General features: G+C 35.7%; 4 protein-coding genes, 1 long non-coding RNA gene and 1 pseudogene across 5 annotated transcripts in view; 5 read left to right on the top strand and 1 right to left on the bottom strand.

Moving 5' to 3' along the window:
- LOC107594202 (testis-expressed sequence 2 protein-like) overlaps positions 1-7,533 on the bottom strand; it is an 18,160-nt gene extending 10,627 nt beyond the window's left edge. The window contains exons 1-4 of the mRNA XM_016284163.1: positions 7,179-7,533; positions 3,059-4,351; positions 739-939; positions 272-565 (exon numbers count right to left, since the gene is read on the bottom strand). Coding sequence (XP_016139649.1) covers positions 272-565; positions 739-939; positions 3,059-4,342 — 1,779 coding nt within the window. The 5' untranslated portion in view covers positions 4,343-4,351; positions 7,179-7,533. The remainder of the gene's footprint in view (positions 1-271; positions 566-738; positions 940-3,058; positions 4,352-7,178) is intronic.
- A 2,279-nt stretch (positions 7,534-9,812) lies between these two features.
- On the top strand, positions 9,813-11,088 carry LOC107594180 (neuralized-like protein 2). Its single transcript, XM_016284147.1, has 2 exons — positions 9,813-10,747; positions 10,853-11,088. The coding sequence occupies exons 1-2, from the start codon at positions 10,027-10,029 to the stop codon at positions 10,966-10,968; spliced, it is 837 nt and encodes a 278-aa protein (XP_016139633.1). The 5' UTR covers positions 9,813-10,026; the 3' UTR covers positions 10,969-11,088.
- A 943-nt stretch (positions 11,089-12,031) lies between these two features.
- On the top strand, positions 12,032-14,115 carry LOC107594182 (methionine-R-sulfoxide reductase B1-A-like; annotated as a pseudogene).
- A 527-nt stretch (positions 14,116-14,642) lies between these two features.
- Positions 14,643-15,434, top strand: LOC107594220 (uncharacterized). The gene is made up of 3 exons (XR_001610154.1): positions 14,643-14,954; positions 15,167-15,224; positions 15,309-15,434. It is a non-coding gene; the product is annotated as an uncharacterized lncRNA (long non-coding RNA).
- Positions 15,435-15,501: 67 nt separating this feature from the next.
- LOC107594203 (meiosis-specific with OB domain-containing protein-like) overlaps positions 15,502-21,317 on the top strand; it is a 10,499-nt gene continuing 4,683 nt past the window's right edge. The window contains exons 1-9 of the mRNA XM_016284164.1: positions 15,502-15,507; positions 15,566-15,620; positions 15,705-15,836; positions 15,965-16,037; positions 16,128-16,323; positions 16,486-16,586; positions 16,678-16,730; positions 16,821-16,916; positions 17,030-17,128. Of these exons, the coding sequence (XP_016139650.1) occupies positions 15,502-15,507; positions 15,566-15,620; positions 15,705-15,836; positions 15,965-16,037; positions 16,128-16,323; positions 16,486-16,586; positions 16,678-16,730; positions 16,821-16,916; positions 17,030-17,128 (811 nt within the window). The remainder of the gene's footprint in view (positions 15,508-15,565; positions 15,621-15,704; positions 15,837-15,964; positions 16,038-16,127; positions 16,324-16,485; positions 16,587-16,677; positions 16,731-16,820; positions 16,917-17,029; positions 17,129-21,317) is intronic.
- Positions 17,847-20,330, top strand: LOC107594219 (meiosis-specific with OB domain-containing protein-like). The gene is made up of 7 exons (XM_016284181.1): positions 17,847-17,876; positions 17,967-18,062; positions 18,176-18,274; positions 19,330-19,474; positions 19,555-19,741; positions 19,995-20,081; positions 20,163-20,330. The coding sequence occupies exons 1-7, from the start codon at positions 17,873-17,875 to the stop codon at positions 20,268-20,270; spliced, it is 726 nt and encodes a 241-aa protein (XP_016139667.1). The 5' UTR covers positions 17,847-17,872; the 3' UTR covers positions 20,271-20,330.

Consider the following 21,317-nt stretch of genomic DNA (forward strand, 5'->3'; position numbering starts at 1 on the left):
TTTGTTTTGTGTATATATATATATATATATATATATATATATATATATATATATATATATATATACATACTTTTTTTATTTTGACTACCACAAAATTAAAATGTTCCTTTATGGAAAAAACATTAACAATGTTATTAAATTACATTAAAAAGCATATGCAAAAACATTTTTTGACATATTTTGATCATTTTTGATGTATGTTCAGTTCACTTAAGTCTTTAAGCATTGAGTGTTACTTTTTTAAGCATTGGAGTGTTTAACTGATTGCAACTTTACCACCAGATATAGATTCAAAAGGGTCCTCTTCATTGTGAATGGACATGGAAAACAGTCGATGGAACCATTCCTCTTTCTCCCGTCCTGTTCGTCCAAACAGGTAGAGTGTGACAGGATGGGAAACATTTGTCTTAGAGCCAGGGGATTTCTCTACTTTCTGAGCCTCCCCCTGACCCTCTGACATCTCGTCTTCCTTCACAGCTCTTTCTCCTTCAGCCAAACTTATGGAGATCGGATACTTCCTGTTCCACACTCTCTTGTGTGCCAAAGCCAGTGGCAGAAGAAATACCTGTTACCAAGGCAACAACTTCATTATAATTACATGACATCTATGCAACATTCTGCAACATTAAAATTCAAGCCATTTAGGTTCAGAGACCATAAGTAGAACTGTGTTGCACTAACACTGAAGGGCAATGGATGCTCTTTCTACTAAGGTGCTAACATCAGTGGTACACTAACCTTGCTGCCAGTGAGTTGAAATATCCGTGAGTGGGTGAAATGCTTTTCGTAGCAGGGCTCGTCAAAAGTAGCCCAGCGGGGAATGTTGTTACGTGGGTAGTCAAGCCGCAAACAGGGTCCGTCCAATGTGACATACACAGTGTGCATAAGGGATGGATGGTAAGTCTCTGGATCATATGTGTACATCTCGTTCATCCAGCCCTAGAACGCCGAAACATTTCACATAAACTCTACTGTAATCACTGCATTCTTACCACAAAGTTTTAACACAGAGACAGACAAATTAAAGAAGTGGGGCATCGGGATAAACTCTGTAGCTGGTTGTGACAAGCAGTGGGTGTGTGTATTATTCTGCATCAGACACTGAAGAGCAGAAATAATCACAGAAGAGAGTGGTAATGAGGGTTTTGCTCAGTCTTAGGACAGAAGCAAGTTTAAGGCTTGTGACATTCACTGCAGTGTGTAAAAAAAACTGATTCCCGAAGGACATGAGATTTGATACATTGAAGTGCAGGTTTTGGTTTAATAGCAGTCTGCAAGGCTATTGTTACCTACGGTGCTGTTCTATTGCTTTTCTTAGCATTCAACCCTAAAATGAAAACCCAACTATGTCTTCTACCCCCTGGTGGATAATCCATGCTCTTCAGGAAGTGGGAGAAATTGTCAAAAATAGCATACTCTTGTAAATGGGTACTTATTTTGAATAAGTAATCACTTTGCGGCTGCTAAAAAGTATGTTCTATATAGTATGAATGTGTGTAGTATGAATGTAATCTGGATGTACTAGATTCACAATGTTGTCATTATCATGTGACCTACCAGTGTCAGTTGTGTCGCTTCATTGCTACTCAATGGGATAGCGATGTGTCCATTGCACGCACACTTCAGAATCTTGCCGGAAGTAGGTCATCTGGGTACTTTTTGCCTACTCTTTTATGAGTACTGTGAATTCGAACATACATCCTTTGTCACATACACAACTTTTTCACCTACTAAATAGGGAAGTATGTGATTTCAGATGCAGCCACAGTCATTTAATTTACTAAATGTCCTCCTCTGTGTTGCGATTCATGTCTTTTTGATGGAAAATCTTTCCTGAGTTGTGTAATATGGGTAGTGGTAATAATACGTTTCATATTGTTATTGGTATTTTCACATTTCATATTTCATACACTATTTATATAGACTCTTATGTTAAAATGTATAGATAATTATGTTTTTAAAAAAGTGTATCAAATATAGGTTTGTTTTAATTTAATTTATTTTTATTAGAGGTATATTAAGATACATACATATTTGGGAAATAATTTGGGATTGGTCAGATATTTTAATATTTTTTTAAGAAATTCCCTATGCTCACCAATGCTGCATTTTTAGTTATTTATTTATTTAAAGTACAACAATAAAATTGAAATATTATTTACAATTTCTTTTTATATATAAAAAAAAATCCTGTGATGGCCATTAATTCTCTCTTTAATGTCACATGATCCTTCACAAATCATTCTGTGAAAAAATAATTTTGTGCACAAGAAAGTTATCAACTTACATTATACTGTCACTTTTGATCAATTTAATGCATCCTTGCTGAATAATAGTATTAATTTATTTCTTTCAAAAAAAAAAGTTTCTGACCCCAAACTTTTGAACAGTAGTGTATACACAAAAAAATAATTTTAATAACATAGTTTGTTATGCTACAAGTACCTCCAAGTAGAGAGTATCAGGTTCTTTTTTTTAAATATATTCTAAAATGCATCGAACTCACCTTGAGAGAAGATACATTGCTCTGTAGGGTTTCAAAGAGAATGCTATTATAGAAGGTCCCATGTTGGTGACTGGTGGACAGGTGTCTGATGGAGTCCCAACGGATCAGCACAAGCCCCAACATTAATCCAAACACTAAACCAAGGAACAGGCCAGACCAATACGCTGACAAAGGAAAGATAAAGTAGCAGTATGACAGAAATGCTACATAGGCAAGACCCACTCCTACAAAAAATCCTGTGATGGCCATTAATTCTCTCTTTAATGTCACATGATCCTTCACAAATCATTCTGTGAAAAAATCATTTTGTGCACAAGAAAGTTATCAACTTACATTATACTGTCACTTTTGATCAATTTAATGCATCCTTGCTGAATAATAGTATTAATTTATTTCTTTCAAAAAAAAAAGTTTCTGACCCCAAACTTTTGAACAGTAGTGTATACACAAAAAAATAATTTTAATAACATAGTTTGTTATGCTACAAGTACCTCCAAGTAGAGAGTATCAGGTTCTTTTTTTTAAATATATTCTAAAATGCATCGAACTCACCTTGAGAGAAGATACATTGCTCTGTAGGGTTTCAAAGAGAATGCTATTATAGAAGGTCCCATGTTGGTGACTGGTGGACAGGTGTCTGATGGAGTCCCAACGGATCAGCACAAGCCCCAACATTAATCCAAACACTAAACCAAGGAACAGGCCAGACCAATACGCTGACAAAGGAAAGATAAAGTAGCAGTATGACAGAAATGCTACATAGGCAAGACCCACTCCTGGCACTGGAGAGGAGCATTGTTCCGTCACATTTTCTGCCAAACCATCTTGATCAGTTCTATTCATATTTGTGCTCTGGGACGCATTGCCATGAGTGCTGGACTCCATCACAGGCCCAATGTCTACATGTTTGCTATGGTGATCATGGGAAAGGGATTTCTGCACACACCGTTTGCGATGTCTCACAGGCCAGTTGCACTCCGGTAGAAACTCACTTTCTGCTTTCCTAGCACTTTTAGGAGATCCGGATGCAGGTAAGTCAGTGTTCATTTTCCCAATTCCAAAGCCTTTGTAGCTTGGAGAGTCCACTGATCCTGTACTCCTTTGGTGCTTGGGGCTGCCAACACTATCTTCACGCATGATCTTACTGAACATGCTCAAAGGTTCCTGCATGGCCTCCGAGAGCTTGCGTCGGGTGTCCTCTAGCTCCATTTTGAAGAAGCTGGCTTTGGGCTCGGTGGGGGACAACTTGACTGGAGATGGAGGGGCAGTGCGGGAATCACCGTTGCGGCTTTTGGGCTGGGTAAATTGTGACAACAAGTGCAAATTGAGCTTGGAATCAGACCTGGATTGAGACACCTCCGGCTCACTGCGAGAAAGCTCGGTGGAAATCGACTTCACAAGGCTGAGGAATGGTTTGGGCTTTAAAGAAGTCTCTTTTAGTTCCAGTTCTGTAGATAATGACTTCACTAAGCTGGCCAGAGGCCGGTGAGTGGGTGAGAGGAAGCCAGACCCCGGGGTAAAAGAGTTTCCCAAGGAGCCTGGTGAAGATGGAGAGAGAGGAACGTTGAATGCAGGTGAGCTGAGATTCCATTCCCCCTCCGTCTGAATGTCGACGGAACATGGTCTTCGGTTCCGGAGGGAGGTGAGTGACTTTTTGCCATCACAATCCAAGGTGAATATGAGTTCACTGTCATCAAGATTATCCCATTCACCCCCGGTATCCGTCAGTTGGATCACTATGCCTCTCTGGTCCGTGTCCTGCTGCAGCTGTAAACCTGGCCTCTGGGTCCCTCCGGCCAATTTGTGGGCTCCTTCATTTCCTGTCGTCCCTGCCATGGTTTATCTCTACAGAGCACAAGTAAAAATCTTTGAGTCAGCAAAAAAAAAAATTCCCAATGAAACTATTTTGCCTCCAGATATATGGACAACACAGTCATATTGCGTCAACTTCCATCAGCAGTTTTTAGAGCATTACAGAGTATTATGATAATGAGGAAGATCCTTTCATTGGCAATGCTCATTTTGGACAAAACATTGGCTGGATCAGTTTTGTGCCTCAACAAAGGAACTTTTCTCCCTCTACAGCAGTGGTTCTCTACAAGGACCTGAAACTTCTGGAATCACAAAATAAATAATGTTTAATTCATTTATTTAAAGTGTTACGGTTTCTGTTAATAAAAAAGCTTGAAAACAAACACCATAAAATATCTTAGCCTAAATATCTCAGCCTATGAAGGCCTTCAAATATTCAGTTGGACAATGAGGGGCCTTTGAATCAAAAGCTTTACAGGTGATAATACCTAGAATAATATCTAGAGTATATAAAAATATATATATAATGCATAAGTAGGGGTTGGGAGATCTACATACTCTGAAATTCTAAAAAAAAAAAAAAAATAGACACTGTTGTTATATAACGATTTAAGAAAAATTTAAGAAAGTTCATGCACTTTGTGCCTGATAATATCCTTTTTGTATAAAAGGCAACGTAATTATGCTGAATATACAGTATGTACAGGTGCATCTCAATAAATTAGAATGTCGTGGAAAAGTTCATTGATTTCAGTAATTCAACTCAAATTATGAAACTCGTGTATTAAGTCAATTCAGTGCACACAGACTGAAGTAGTTTAAGTCTTTGGTTCTTTTAGTTGTGATGATTTTGGCTCACATTTAACAAAAACCCACTAATTCACTATCTCAACAAATTAGAATATGGTGACATGCCAATCAGCTAATCAACTCAAAACACCTCTCAAGTGATGAAAATACACTTTGCCCATAAGATTTATTGTCTTCTTTCTGTGCTCAATAAAAAATAAGCAACAAGCCAAAGGGCACTTTCAGGATAATGATAATTTTTCTCACTCATTGATCATTTCTAGGGCTACTAGAGGTTATGTAACACTTAAATACAAGATACACAAAGAAGACCATTAACAGAACTAATATTAATTTTGTTATGCCCATTAATTTCATTTAGTTTCCCTATAGACTGCAGCATTATAAAATACTACTTAGTACATCAAGGGAACCATAATGAGGGACTAAGCTATATATCTCTTAGTCAGGAGCAAATGGGACTTTCTAGTTCAGTCAACTGACTGAATTAAAAGCAAAGATCTCCTACTATCTTTCTAGGTCAAGTAAGGCATTTAAAAGTAAGTTAAAAACGGCCTTTTGTGGTTATGTAACCCATGTGACACCAATTCTCCAGCAACTGGCAAATTCTCTTTTATCCCTTCTTCATTCAAAATGGACTGATGAAATAATAAACCAACAGACTGTTCAAGCCTCAAGTGATGAAAATACACTTTGCCCATAAGATTTATTGTCTTCTTTCTGTGCTCAATAAAAAATAAGAAACAAGCCAAAGGGCACTTTCAGGATAATGATAATTTTTCTCACTCATTGATCATTTCTAGGGCTACTAGAGGTTATGTAACACTTAAATACAAGATACACAAAGAAGACCATTAACAGAACTAATGTTAATTTTGTTATGCCCATTAATTTCATTTAGTTTCCCTATAGACTGCAGCATTATAAAATACTACTTAGTACATCAAGGGAACCATAATGAGGGACTAAGCTATATATCTCTTAGTCAGGAGCAAATGGGACTTTCTAGTTCAGTCAACTGACTGAATTAAAAGCAAAGATCTCCTACTATCTTTCTAGGTCAAGTAAGTCATTTAAAAGTAAGTTAAAAACGGCCTTTTGTGGTTATGTAACCCATGTGACACCAATTCTCCAGCAACTGGCAAATTCTCTTTAATCCCTTCTTCATTCAAAATGGACTGATGAAATAATAAACCAACAGACTGTTCAAGGGCACATCTATACTATGTGGCATGTCAGATCTCTTTCATGTGTTATATAATTCTACTAAACAATCGACAGTGCTGTATAGGCCATAAGTGTAAAAACAGAGTGCATAAACCATAATCTGGTGTGGTACAGTTGAAAGAAATATATTTCTCTCAAATTCTCCTGAATTATCAGCTATGATTTACAACAGAGTAAAACACAATGTACAGTGAAACTCCCTACAAATAGTTATTGATTATTAATTTAAGCTTAGGCAGACTTGGATACACAAGGCCTTTAATCATCTCCTTTGAGCTACTGTGTTTGGATGAATGGTTGTAAAAAAAAAACATGTTGATGGACAGCCTACTGGAAGGCAACCATCTGGACTAAACTACGATAGACAATAAATAGACCTGTAACTTCTGTAGAATTTGTTGTTGGTAAATGGAAAAATATGTTTATAATACGTCATTATACACAAAATATCTTTTATATTCTTTCAGATCTGTCTGACACACAAAAAATGCTCAACAGATTAACAGCTCTGCTTAATGTCAGATGAGTTGGATTTAACTCAAGCAAATGTTTCAGATGGATTATATTCATTAATAATTCCCAGAGACAAGATGGATACAAATACTGAGCATTACGATAAACTTTAATTTGTTGTAATGAACAGGCAACACAGCAGGTGATTCATCAAGGCAGGTGTATTGCTTTGTAGTTTTGATGCAGTACTATACAGGATACTCGTATAGACACTAGATTAAAGCAATTTTGAGACAGCACTTTTAGAAGCACTGGCAATGGCATTTTCTGTGAGTATGGAGATCATTTCAAAAGAAAAGAATTAACTCACCCAATTTATGCACCATCGCCTGATCTCCAAAAATATCAGCTTTTTGCGTCCTGTCAGTAACGGTGAATGGAACGGAATCATTCCCAGAGAAGAGACACTTTCTTAAAACGTCTTGCACGAATCATGAGTGTGCACGCAGCTTGACATCAGACTTTATGATAAAAGCTACAGTTAAAGAGCGATGTGCGCTTATATCGTCCATTATAGCTAGCTGCAGGGCTGTGCAGATGTGTATGTGTCGCTTGGTAAATCTGGACTGTAGCCTAGAGCGCGCAGATCCTCCGCAGTTTTAAATTATTACTACACTTATGCAGTACATCGCTGTTATATTACTGTGAAGCTGTGTATCCCCATAGAGACTAACTCCTCCCCCTCACAAACTCCATCCAGATGTGATTTTGCGAACAGCAGCTCCTCAGTCTGATTATAGGAAGCATGGCTGGAGTCCACTATAATCCCGATTAAAACAACAACAACAACTCTGCCCCAACATCCATTGAGTTGTCAATGAGTTGTCCACTGACCCTAACCACTCTACATTTGTCCTGAATTTGTAACCGTGACCACGTTTACATGCACAGCACTTTCAGAATTAGATTAATATATTCTGGTTATGCTTATTGGAATATGTAATGTAATATGCATAAAACAAATAAGCTACTATGGTCTAGAAATACTGTAAATGCACTGTTACAGTATATTATGCTGCCTTTTACTAATTTTGGACAACAATTTAATAAAACACTTAACTTAAACATGGTCTAATTCACGTCCTTATTTTTCCCTTTTAATATGCAAGTCATAGAATGATTAGGTCAATGTTAAAAATGTTTCAAAACTGAGTCTTCTCTTCACTTCAAATGAATTTCTTCAATATAAATATAAATTAATATTCACTTTAGTTAATTTTTTTTACAGGGGAAATGCACATAAATTAACATGACTGTAAATTTGCCAGAATTAGCCAAAATATTTTTAATCTGTAGACCCTTGACAGAATGTTAAAAATCACAAAAAGTAAAAAAAAAAATAAAAAAAAATCTAAAAAATAATAATAGTAATAATAATAATTATGGAGGATATTCTAAATGTGTTAAAATTCTGATTATGTATATGTGTGATATGTTCTTTCCTGTATCTGGTTATAAAAATCAGGTTAATGCATTTACATGATACATAATCATAATATGACCACGTTCAAATTCATATCAGAATATTCTTGAGTATGTAAACAAGATCAATGAATCTGACATTAAAACAGCAAAATAATAAAAAAAAGAAACTACATTTTATTTTTAATCTGATAACAAAAAATGTGCATGCCCACAATGTAGCCTGCCTCACTAATATTTCACTGTCTCAGACTGTTAGGGAGGTGGGGTAAAAGAGGACAATTACTTTGGCCTAGATAAAGCTTTGTGGAGCTCTCTTAGCACAGATCTCTCTGGACTGAGAAGACAAATGTTACTTAGAAAAAATATACAACCCAAGGTCACTCTGTGATTCCTTATAAGGTCCTTATAAGGAATCACAGAGTGACCTTGTGTTGTATATTTTTCTAAGTAACATTTGTCTTCTCAGTTTTATTCATAATTCATATTACCCCAATTTTACAGTCTCTGCACTGGCTACCTATTAAGTTCCATATCAGTTACAAAATATTATTACTTGCCTATAAGGCCCTTAATGGGTTAGCTCCTGCGTACCTAACTAGTCTTCTACCACGCTACAATCCATCACGCTCCCTAAGGTCGCAAAATTCTGGACTTTTGGTAGTACTTAGGATATCAAAGTCCACTAAAGGAGGTAGAGCTTTTTCACATTTGGCTCCCAAACTCTGGAATAGCCTTTCTGATAGCATTTGGGGTTCAGACACACTTTCTCTGTTTAAATCTAGATTAAAGACACATCTCTTTGGCCAAGCATTCAAATAATGCATCTATTAATCTTGTACTTCAGTTATATTTGATCAAATGTGCATTATTATTCTTTAGTTTGGGTTAAATAAATCAATTTTGCTTGGTGGAACAGCAGCTACACTAAGTTTGTCTCTATTTGCTTCTCTGTTTCTGCCACGGGACTTGCATTCCCAGGTAACTAGTAATTACACAAGCTTCAGTCTGGATCCAGAACACCTGAAAAGAGATGATGCAACCCCTCAGAGGACCTCAGATGATGCCAACCCTGAAACAACATACAGAACTACCACATTTTGCTATAAGTTTGATTGCATCATATAATAATTGCTGTTAATAATGTTCATTGTCTGTTTGATTACGTCTTTAATAGTTTTTTTCTGTACATTTCTGCCATATGAGCATTAACTGACAGTCACCACTGATAAGCTACCACTAAATATTGTAGAAACTTGATTTGCTGTAGAGTTGCTTTGCAACGATTTGTATTGTGAATACAGAACCATACTGAATACTATACAAATAAACTTGAATTTAATTGAATTTAATTCAGTATTTTTTAAACACCCTGATCTCTAAGAAACAGTGGATAGTCAATGAGCAGTACTGATCTGAAGGCTAAAACTCCTCCCAGTCATTATTCTTCACTCACCATATCTGGTCAGCTATTTAAAACCACCAACGACACATGCAAGAGGTCAAAAATAGTCAGCCCTTCAGAACTAGAAACTTCCTTAAGCCACAATGGTACCATGGTAGAGGTATCTGTTAAAAAGATCATGCTTTTAACAAGGACTATCCCCAGAGAAGAGGACAGTAAACATTTTTGAATGAGTGAGTTTTTAGTTTTTATCCTTAGTGCATTTGTTTTATTTAAGCTTGAGTTATTACAAAATCACGGCTCTTATTTTAACTTATAGAAAACTGTCAAAATGGCAGCAGTTTTGGGTCAGTTTATGGAATTCCATTCAGTTCATGGAATAAATGTGAGACTGGACCCCTCGAGGACTCAGGCCACCCGAGTAGAAAGTTTTGCAAATGGCGTCTGCTTCAGTAAAGACCCTTTAAGCTCTGGAGAGATCTTCCTAGTGGAGATTGAAGAGAAAGAACTGGGGTGGTGTGGTCATTTAAGGATTGGACTTACTGCCCATGACCCTCGAACACTGGATACTGTGCCAGAATACTCTCTGCCTGATCTTGTTGATATGGGAGACAGCTGGGTATTTGCAATAACAAGAAACCATAATAAAGTCATTGAGGATGAAGGAGGAGAAGCAGAAGGTGGTGAACAGCCAAATGTTGATGACGAAGCAGAAAACAAGCCTAAAACATTTTTCACAGACACTCACCTGTATATAGAAAACATGAGCATACCCAGAGACAAGTTAGTGGGACGCAGTCGGCCCGGGAGATTCAGTCACATCCTGGATGATCTGTACAAAACCAATGCTCTACCTCCCACTGCCCGTCGCAGTCGGATAGGGGTTGTCTATGTACCTAAGGGACAAGGGTATGCCGACATGCACATTGTCGTCAATGGTGAAGACATGGGAGCCTCTGCCAAGAGGATCTCCACCAATAAGCCACTGTATGCTGTTGTGGATGTATTTGCAGCTACTAAAAGTGTTCGGATTGTACAGGTGGAATATGGATGTAAGTTTCAGTTTATAACTTGCTAATATGATTTGATATGATTATATGACTCACATTGCAACAGACAGACTGTAATAATCTCTCTCTTTTGCTCCTGTGTTTTAGTTGCCTCACTGCAGACACTCTGCCGAAAGACAATTCAGAAACACATCATTCACAGAATGGCTTTGGACTGGTTGGAACTTCCGGAGTTACTTAAACACTACTGCAAATATGAGTGACCAAAACCTATTAAAGACATAGGTCTTTAATAGGTTTAAGTAATCCTTAATCTTTCAGTGAGTCATAAAAGCATATTAACCCTTTAAAGCCTGACATAAATAAAATAAATAATAGTCAGAAAATTGGTTAATTGTAGTTTAGAACAGTGTATTGAATAAAAAAAACTGTTTGTGTTTTATGCTTTTATGCATTTGTATTTGATACATCAAGCTTTTATAGCTCATATAATATTATATAGTAAGAATATAAAGCTCATACTTGAGGAGGAAAAAACACTTGATTTTATTTAGAGGCCCAAACTAAGCAAAATATTCAATTTGCTGCAGGTATTGTAATGCCAAAAAGATGCAATTCTGATAGCTTGTAATCTTAAACTACCTAATAAAATACATATACTGTATATAACTGTCACTCTATATCTCCCAATAATATGTCTTATTAAGGTGATATTTAAATGCTTAGTTTTATGATCAAGGCTCTGTGGTTTTATTGTGGGGGGCAAAACATAGCCTATAATGCAATGCACTTTCCTCAAAAGCCTGATGTGTCATAATTGATACATGATTTTTCGTATTTCTCTCTCTCTAAGGTCTTCTGTTTATCTAATATGATACAGTAGTAGGCTTTATAGGGTTCAATGTCAACATGCCCTGTTTTAAATGTCAACCTGCCGGTCTCGACATTTCTTTTGTGTTTTCAAATTTGTAATTCAAAAAGTCTTTTCTTTGCCATTTGTAAATTATTAAATGAAAAGTACTTGAATTTTCACTTGTGGTCTTTGACTTTTGAACCCAACTATATGTCATTACTTTTTTTTAAAAGGTTGAGGTTGCTCAAAAACATTTCATGAACCATATCATAGCATTCCTTATTTAGCCTACTATGAAAATAACTTTATTCTTAATGTATTCCATTAATATTTTTAACGAATCAGTTTATTAAAGCACCTGTAGGCCTATTAATGAAAACATTTCGCTATTATATCAAGCATTTTCTCTACGTAGACATGAGTGTTCGGGTGATCTGCACTGACACCTCATGGTTGTTCAGGGAAAGTTCAACTGTGCACGTGCAGTGTTGTAAGAGTCACGTGACCGGAACATTGTCGTTCATTAGTTTCTCAGCTTGTCCTCACACTTGACCGCCACATACACATACACTGTTGGTTTTATCTATTAATCTCTGACAAACAATGTCATTTTGTTCTTTTTTCGGTAAGGAATTTTATAAAGATCATTTCAAACCCGGTAAGTAATGTTTATCATTATTTACTCTCCACAACATGCTCCCTTCCCTTTACCTTTAAGGAATATTATGATGTAACACTTAGCTTAGACACTTGTGATGTACGTTATATAATTTATATGTAGCTGAACTGATGTAGCGAAATTTGCTAACCAACTTTGCTTACATTTTTCCAAATGCCAAGAAAACAAAGTGTTTGGTTTACAAACTGGTCGAAAAAGGACAAGTACCTGATTTATTGTTTCTCTGCAGGTATATATGTTTGTTCCCAGTGTGGACATCCAGTCTTTTCAAGCAGATCCAAATATGAACATTCCTCCCCCTGGCCTGCCTTCACAGAGACTATTCGAGAGGACAGTGTAACAAAAATGATGGAGACATTAACAGCCTACAAGGTCAGAATCAGATTTTTTTTTTAATTAGTCAATATTTACAGCCGCCACTAATATGTTCCTGTGTGTTCATATATGTGTGCATGCATATGCAGGTTCTGTGTGGAAAGTGTGGTAATGGACTAGGCCACGAGTTTCTGAATGATGGGCCGGAGGAGGGCTCATCACGTTTTTGAATATTCAGTCACTCGCTTAAGTTTGTCCCAAAAGGTAAGTCACCACCACATGTAGTTTTCTGTATAATTTTGCAGTATCAAGTAACTATATACTTATTTACATTAAGTAGTAGTAACCACTTTAACTCATACTCCAACTTGTCTCCAATCAGATAAGGTTGATAAACAATAAGCGAGGTGATTGACCATGCTGATGAGGCTGCTGTTGTGCGCACACTGGCAACGGGATGTTCAGCTCATGAAGTGGACAAGAAAAAGCCCCGATTGGAGATCCTGTTCACAGATAAATGATGACCATCCTGGACACGCCACAGAGAATGAAGCTGATCTATTTTTATACTAGCCTGCATAAGCTGATATAAACATGTGCAAGATTAATGAATTAAATTACTTACTGATAAAACCAGTCTGGAATATTGCTGATTTAAAATGTTAATTGTGAACCTTCAGTAATTTCCTAAAGCAATTTACAGCATGAGTGATTATCGTGGTTACTACTATTGGTAACACTTTAGAATACTGTTCCGTCATTAATGAATAACTACACAAGAACACATGTGTAACACAATAGTAGCACTCTAGTAACTACTTGTTACTAACAAGAAACTTTGATTACTGAATTAGTAAGTAATATTGCTTAATCTAATGTGGTAGTTCACTATTAGTTAATCAGGAACTACTATTTTTCCATACCTCCCCAAGAACTAATAAGAACGACTGTAAACGGGTTCATCATTAATATGAATAATGCATAATGTATGATTATTAATAATTAATTCCAAAGTGAAGGTCATGGTAAACCATTAGTAATGACTCCAGTATTACCGAATCCTTCAGAAGGAATTACTAATTACTTGGATCAGTATTCTAAAGTGAATAACACGATAACTCCAGTAATTACTGAAATCATGTAAGCTTTTGAGGTTTTTGTAAGATTCTGGATAGTAATTCCTTTTTCTAGATTTGGTAACACTTGATTACTAGTGGGTTACCATGATCTTCAATTTAGAATACTGATCCAAGTAATGAGTAATTCCTTTAGAATGATGTAGTAACACTTGAGTCGTTACTATCCAACCTTACATATATCTCAAAAGCTTACAATGCCGTCAGTCAATATTAGGGAGTTATCATGCTTTTCCCTTTAGAATACTGATTCAAATAACTAGTAGTTCCTTTAGAAGGATTTGGTATTGCTTAAGTCATTACTAGTGGGTTACCATGATCTTCACTTTAGAATTAATTATACATTATGCAAAATTCACATTAATTATGAACCTGTATAGTAGCTCTTAGTAGTTCTCTTGGATATATGAAAAAATAGATCATTTTACTTACTAAATCACTTGCTTACTAAATCATTAATCAGAGTTTCTTGTTAGTTAATAGTAGCTACTAGAATGTTATTAGTGCATTAGTCATTTGTTCCTATGTAGCTAGTTATTCATTTACGACAGAACAGTATTGTAAAGTGTTACCCTACTATTTTGAACAATACAATAATTTTAACATTAAAATAGCATGTTATTTTATTGATATTATATTTTGTTCAACCAAATTAAATGAATCCTGTTTCTTTATTATTGTATCTACCATAAAGACATAATATTTTGAAATGTATGTTCCTGTTACATGGAAAGTGTCTTTTTATTTAGTTTTCCACTATTAAAGTATGAATTAATGCAATTCTGTTTGTTACCGTTATTTTATTTATTTATTTATTAATATTGGCAGCGACACAAAAACCGCCAAAATGACGCCGGCCCGCTAGTGAGTCATTTCATAGCTCGAGACCCGCGAACTGCTTCATCGTCTGCTGCCTTTGACTTTGTAGGGAGCAAACGCAAACGAGATTTCGCACGGTGATTATTAACGGTTGTTAAGCTTAACAAATACTAAGTTGTTTAATTAATTGATAATGATTTATGTGGAGTAGGTTACAGATGAAGTCAAATTAGCAACGAAACTGTTTTACCTCAGCGTTAGCTCTTCAGGTTGAAATTAAAGTTACTAGCTTTTTTTGATAACTCTCCTTTGCTGGTTTAGCTCTTCATAAAAGTGGAATGATCTTCTCGTCATGAGTGTTTCTGTCTTTCAGGGATGAAAATGATGTATGATACAATACGAAGCTACGTGCCAATAAGTGACCTAAACATAAACATCACACACTCGGTGAGAACTTGAGGCAAATATCAGAAGACGTATTTTTGAGTGCCAGGTTATGGCGGTGTCTTAATTTTAATGAATAATTAGTGAAATGATCAATATATGTTTGTTCAGCTTAGTTTGTGATAATAAATTACTATTTACAAAACGAATAGAATGCCTGTAAGGACTATTATTTACAATAAAAAAAAATTAAATAAGGCTTTTTCATTTTCCAGAAGGTGGTTGGAGTGATAATTGGAAAAACTGATTCAAGGGGATTTCCAGACCGAAAAAGTTGGTTACCATTACATAGATGTTCAGCATTCTATTTCCATTTTTTCTTTATATATAATATGCAGTCTTTTCTTGTTATTTTAGATGCTGGGTCTGAAAGATTTACTTTCAGCTTTACTGTCAAAGATTCACCAGAACATTTTATCAATGTGTCTGCATGGGGAAATGAGGCATACATCCAAGGACTGAGCAGTCGCTTTCAGATTGGGGATTGTGGTGAGATTTTAAGTAGTAATGAGTCATTTAGTCATTTACAAAAGTCAACAAAAGGAATAGAATGCCTGTAAGGACTATATTTACAATAAAAAAAAATTAAATAAGGCTTTTTCATTTTCCAGAAGGTGGTTGGAGTGATAATTGGAAAAACTGATTCAAGGGGATTTCCAGACCGAAAAAGTTGGTTACCATTACATAGATGTTCAGCATTCTATTTCCATTTTTTCTTTATATATAATATGCAGTCTTTTCTTGTTATTTTAGATGCTGGGTCTGAAAGATTTACTTTCAGCTTTACTGTCAAAGATTCACCAGAACATTTTATCAATGTGTCTGCATGGGGAAATGAGGCATACATCCAAGGACTGAGCAGTCGCTTTCAGATTGGGGATTGTGGTGAGATTTTAAGTAGTAATGAGTCATTTAGTCATTTACAAAAGTCAATTAGCCTACTCTTGTTAACAAAAAATACTTCTAATACACTGAATTGACACTGTAAGCCAAAATAACCTCTTCTGTTTTAGTTGTAATTGAAAATCCCCTCGTTGTGACTAAAGACTATGAGAAAGAAGAAAGATTTTGCCCTTCAACACCCAGGTAAAATGAAAAATCACATCCTTCTAAGAAACATTCCTCTGCCATCATACTGCAAGTTTGTAAGTGATACAAATACATCTTTTATCTCAGTACCTACAGGCTGTTGGTAACAGAGACTCACTCAAGCATTAGGATATGCTCAGATTTAGAAACAGAGGCCAGGATTCTGCCATTATTCCATATGCCAATTAAAGACTCGAGGGACTTCTATTCATTGGGAGACATTACTGCAAATGGACAGAGTCTGGATGGACACATTATTAACATTCTAGCAGCTGTGCAATCGGTTAGATTCCAACAATACTGCTAGCCCTCCTCACTGATGTCAGGGAAATTAACACAAACTGACATTAGTGGCTGGTGGGCAATATTTCCCATCCTGCAAAAGTACAGATGTTTTTCTGAAAGATGCCGTATCCATTTCAATGATTGAGATTTTATCATTTAGATCGGAGAGGAGAAATACTTTACAAAATCTGATGGACGCAAAGGACAGAGGCTAGAAATAAAGCTCTTTGATGACACTGGGATATCATTTCCTTTTGTGTGGCGAGTATAATTAAATTCAGTATGATTAAAAAAAACGGCAGCAAATATCCACACCAAACACTAAAGTGATTTCATTACTTTTTTCATCCAGCTGGGATAAAGAGACTATTGGGCTGCTACAAACACTGACACAAAGAGAAATGGGTATAATAATGTTTATTTGTCTGTTTATATTTTTGAGTGGTAATTTCTAAAATGTGAGGGTTGAAATTCATTGTATTTATTTTCTCTCAGTGCTGTTCATTGCAGATGCTCGCATCACCTTTGACAGCTTTCGCAATTGTATGATAGCAACAGCGACCTCAAAGACAATCATTACTCTCAACCCTGGTAGTGATGTGAAATGCTATGTTAAAGAATCGATTTAAATACTTACAATTATAATAATTTATATTTTAACAATTATCGTTAAAATCCTTACATTTTTTTCAATTACATTTTAGATACAGCAGAAGCCAACCAACTGTGCACATGTATAAGGGAACTGCTAGAAGCAGGAGGACTGGATGACCAAGACATCCTCTCAGGTGACAGTGTGCAGTGTAAGTCACGTGATGTATCTGGACCTCTACATTAACAATACAGTATTTATAATGCAGCTCATAGAGTATAACACAGTAAAACAGCAACATGTGCAGCTCATACAGTATAACACAGTAAAACAGCAACATTTTACAGTAAGGTCCCATTATTAACATTAGTTAATGCATTAAAGGAATAGTTCACCCAAAAAATGAAAATTTACCTACTCTCAGGCTATCTAAGATGTAGATGCGTTTGTTTCTTCATCAGAAGAGATTTGGAGAAATTTGGCATTACATCACTTGCTCATCAGTGGATCCTCTGTAGTGAATGGGTACCGGTAGAATGAGAGTTTAAACAGCTGATAAAAACATCACAATAATCCACAAGAAACCTTGTGACACGAAAAGCTGTGTTTGTAAGAAACAAATCCAACATTTTTAACTTCAAACTATTGCCGATGGTTATGATACGAGTTGTCTGTCCATAAAATTGCTTTTTTCAGTGAAAAAAGTAAAAAACCATCTCACCTTAATCAGGAAAGAAATATGCACAGATCAAATACAGTTTACATGTGAAAACAGTTCTCTAATCAAATATCTTGGTGGATTTTGATGTAGTAGGACATCAGGGGTGAAAGTGTTATTATAGATTGTGGACTCATATTTTGGCCAGAAGCAACAGTTTAAAGTTTACATTTCTCCAAATCGTTTTCAATGAAGAAACAGACTATTGGGCTGCTACAAACACTGACACAAAGAGAAATGGGTATAATAATGTTTATTTGTCTGTTTATATTTTTGAGTGGTAATTTCTAAAATGTGAGGGTTGAAATTCATTGTATTTATTTTCTCTCAGTGCTGTTCATTGCAGATGCTCGCATCACCTTTGACAGCTTTCGCAATTGTATGATAGCAACAGCGACCTCAAAGACAATCATTACTCTCAACCCTGGTAGTGATGTGAAATGCTATGTTAAAGAATCGATTTAAATACTTACAATTATAATAATTTATATTTTAACAATTATCGTTAAAATCCTTACATTTTTTTCAATTACATTTTAGATACAGCAGAAGCCAACCAACTGTGCACATGTATAAGGGAACTGCTAGAAGCAGGAGGACTGGATGACCAAGACATCCTCTCAGGTGACAGTGTGCAATGTAAGTCACGTGATGTATCTGGACCTCTACATTAACAATACAGTATTTATAGTGCAGCTCATACAGTATAACACAGTAAAACAGCAACATGTGCAGCTCATACAGTATAACACAGTAAAACAGCAACATTTTACAGTAAGGTCCCATTATTAACATTAGTTAATGCATTAAAGGAATAGTTCACCCAAAAAATGAAAATTTACCCACTCTCAGGCTATCTAAGATGTAGATGCGTTTGTTTCTTCATCAGAAGAGATTTGGAGAAATTTGGCATTACATCACTTGCTCATCAGTGGATCCTCTGTAGTGAATGGGTACCGGTAGAATGAGAGTTTAAACAGCTGATAAAAACATCACAATAATCCACAAGAAACCTTGTGACACGAAAAGCTGTGTTTGTAAGAAACAAATCCAACATTTTTAACTTCAAACTATTGCCGATGGTTATGATACGAGTTGTCTGTCCATAAAATTGCTTTTTTCAGTGAAAAAAGTAAAAAACCATCTCACCTTAATCAGGAAAGAAATATGCACAGATCAAATACAGTTTACATGTGAAAACAGTTCTCTAATCAAATATCTTGGTGGATTTTGATGTAGTAGGACATCAGGGGTGAAAGTGTTATTATAGATTGTGGACTCATATTTTGGCCAGAAGCAACAGTTTAAAGTTTACATTTCTCCAAATCGTTTTCAATGAAGAAACGAAATGAAGAATATTTTGGATGGCCTGTGGGTTGAGTCAATTTTCATCATATTTTAATTTCGGGGTGCACTATTCCTTTACTAAATATTGACTAACATTGAGCAGTTTGTTACAGCAGTTGATAATCTTAGTCAACATTAGATAATAAAAATACAACTATTCATTGTTACTTCATGTTAGCTCCGGTTCATAAAATAATATTTACAGATACATCTTTTGATTTTAATAAATTAACATTAAATAAGATTAAAAATGCTTTAGAAGTATTTTTCTTATTATTTAATGTAGTTGTGGAACCTTATTTGTAAAGTGTTGACAGTATAACTGTATCCTTCCGTTTATTTCTCAGTGGATTCCATTAGTGATGTTCTGACTGTGAACCAGCTTAAAGCTAGAAGTCAAGAACATGCTGATGTCTTTCATTGCATAACATATGTATTCATCACAAATCTTGAACTAAGTTCCTCCATCTCCAAAGTCATACGCAAGAGATGGTAAGTGTGCAATGCTTTGACAGTTTTGTGCAATGGCCTACTGTTCACAAGCCTGTTTTAATCAATAATTTCTCCACTAGTGCCAAATGCAAATTTCGAATCAATGAGGAGAGTCAGAAATGTTCCAATGATGCCTGTCCAAATCAAGGACAACAGCTCCAGGCTCCTGAAGGCTTTGATCTGCTGGTGGGCATCAGCGATCACACTGGGACTTTGCAGTCTTGCAACCTGGCAGGAACAGTGGCTGAGAAAACCCTGGGCTGTAAAGTGAGCAAATCTAATACTTATATTATTGCTGTCAATACTGTGTATGTACATTTATCAGCTCACTAAATGCCTTTAGTAGTTAAAACTATTTTGTCTCTATTAAAAACCTTTGTGCATTGATACTGCAACCCTTGGGGTCATTCACCATTAAATAAACATTTAAATTACCTGACTATCTCTAATAATATATATCATGGAATTAGTATGTCTGTATGTCCTGCGAAGAGTAAACGTAAAATATTTATGTTGACAGACAGAAGAGTTTTTGTGTCTGTCGGAGTGTCAAAGGACAACTCTGCAGTGGAAGTTTCTTCTGGAGAGATGCAAAATCTATCTAAAGGTTATTCCTGTTTGCCATTTGCAACTTATTTTGAAAATGTAATATTCAAGGCTGTAATTCACTCTTTATTTTAAATTGTAGGTTCTTCCATCTACTAGAAGCAGAAGTGGAATGAGGGCAAGCATTTTGTCATGTGCACTCGCTGACCCCGTTGAAGTGAAGCAAAACCTTGCCTCCTTTGTGGCTTGATGCTGTTTTGCAATACAGCAACTAAACAGCATGGTTCCTCATGTGAAAACAAATAAAATGTAGGCCTACTTGTATATTAAATTCACTTTGGTTCAAATGCATACGTTGTGACTAATTATATATTTTTGACATTTCGTTCCAATGTCCCATTTGATCTCACTGTGTTGTAATTGATCTCTGTAAATGAATTAACTTGGTGTATCTATGCATGTTTGTTTGTTGATTTTTCGTAACTGCTTTAACAAATAAAAACAATGAATATTGAACACTGTACTGCCACGGAATTATGGGATCAATTTTCCGCCAAAAGTATTGCAGTCATGGATAAAAAAAAATAAGCAAGAAACCAAAATTTAAAAACGCAAGTAAAAATATATTGCACAGAATTTTAAAATGAAAGCAGAATAACAAGCAATGGTCACAGATCCAAAAATAATAAGCATAAATCAAAAATGTAATAACGCATTAAAAAAAATAAGCATGAATCAAAACTAAACATTTAAAATCATATTGCACAAAACTGAAATATTAATGCAAAATTATCCGACGTACTATCCAAGTTATTATCTTTAGAGGGAGTCATTAAATCATTCATTCAAATGGCTGATTCATTCAGTGAGGAATAAAGTGAATCATTCACTTGACCGATCCGTTCAAATCAAAACCAATTAATTCAATAGGAAAGGCTGCTGTGTGTTGCTCGTAGAGGACAATAGCCGGGTTTCCATCCAAATTTGCGAAATTTAACTTCCATCCAAGGAGTTAAAGAGAATAAAATCATCACTTCCTGATAAACTGGCACTATACATCACTAAGAAAAGTAGGAGAAGCTACTGAATATAATAATTTTCCTATAAATTACATGCACCTCAGAACGAGCAGACGAAACACGATGAATGCGGTTATTGCTTTCGGAGGTGGATGCTGCTGTTTGGGAACGCAGTCGTTTAACAGTTCTGGGAGGCAATTATACAGAAATACTTCGATGACGGACTTTGTTCTGGCATTTCCGAATGACCATAGCAACATTTCAGATGCTGTGAATGA

Source organism: Sinocyclocheilus grahami, unplaced genomic scaffold (genome assembly GCF_001515645.1).
Source record: "Sinocyclocheilus grahami isolate Dianchi unplaced genomic scaffold, SAMN03320097.WGS_v1.1 scaffold180.1, whole genome shotgun sequence".
Taxonomy (NCBI): domain Eukaryota; kingdom Metazoa; phylum Chordata; class Actinopteri; order Cypriniformes; family Cyprinidae; genus Sinocyclocheilus; species Sinocyclocheilus grahami.

Coding starts and splice junctions, on each gene's coding strand:
- LOC107594180 (XM_016284147.1), top strand. CDS start 10,027: ATGGCAGCAGTTTTGGGTCAGTTTATGGAATTCCATTCAGTTCATGGA. Junction 10,748..10,852: donor TGTACAGGTGGAATATGGAT/GTAAGTTTCAGT, acceptor CCTGTGTTTTAG/TTGCCTCACTGCAGACACTC.
- LOC107594219 (XM_016284181.1), top strand. Junction 19,742..19,994: donor AGAAAACCCTGGGCTGTAAA/GTGAGCAAATCT, acceptor TTATGTTGACAG/ACAGAAGAGTTTTTGTGTCT. Junction 20,082..20,162: donor GATGCAAAATCTATCTAAAG/GTTATTCCTGTT, acceptor TTTAAATTGTAG/GTTCTTCCATCTACTAGAAG.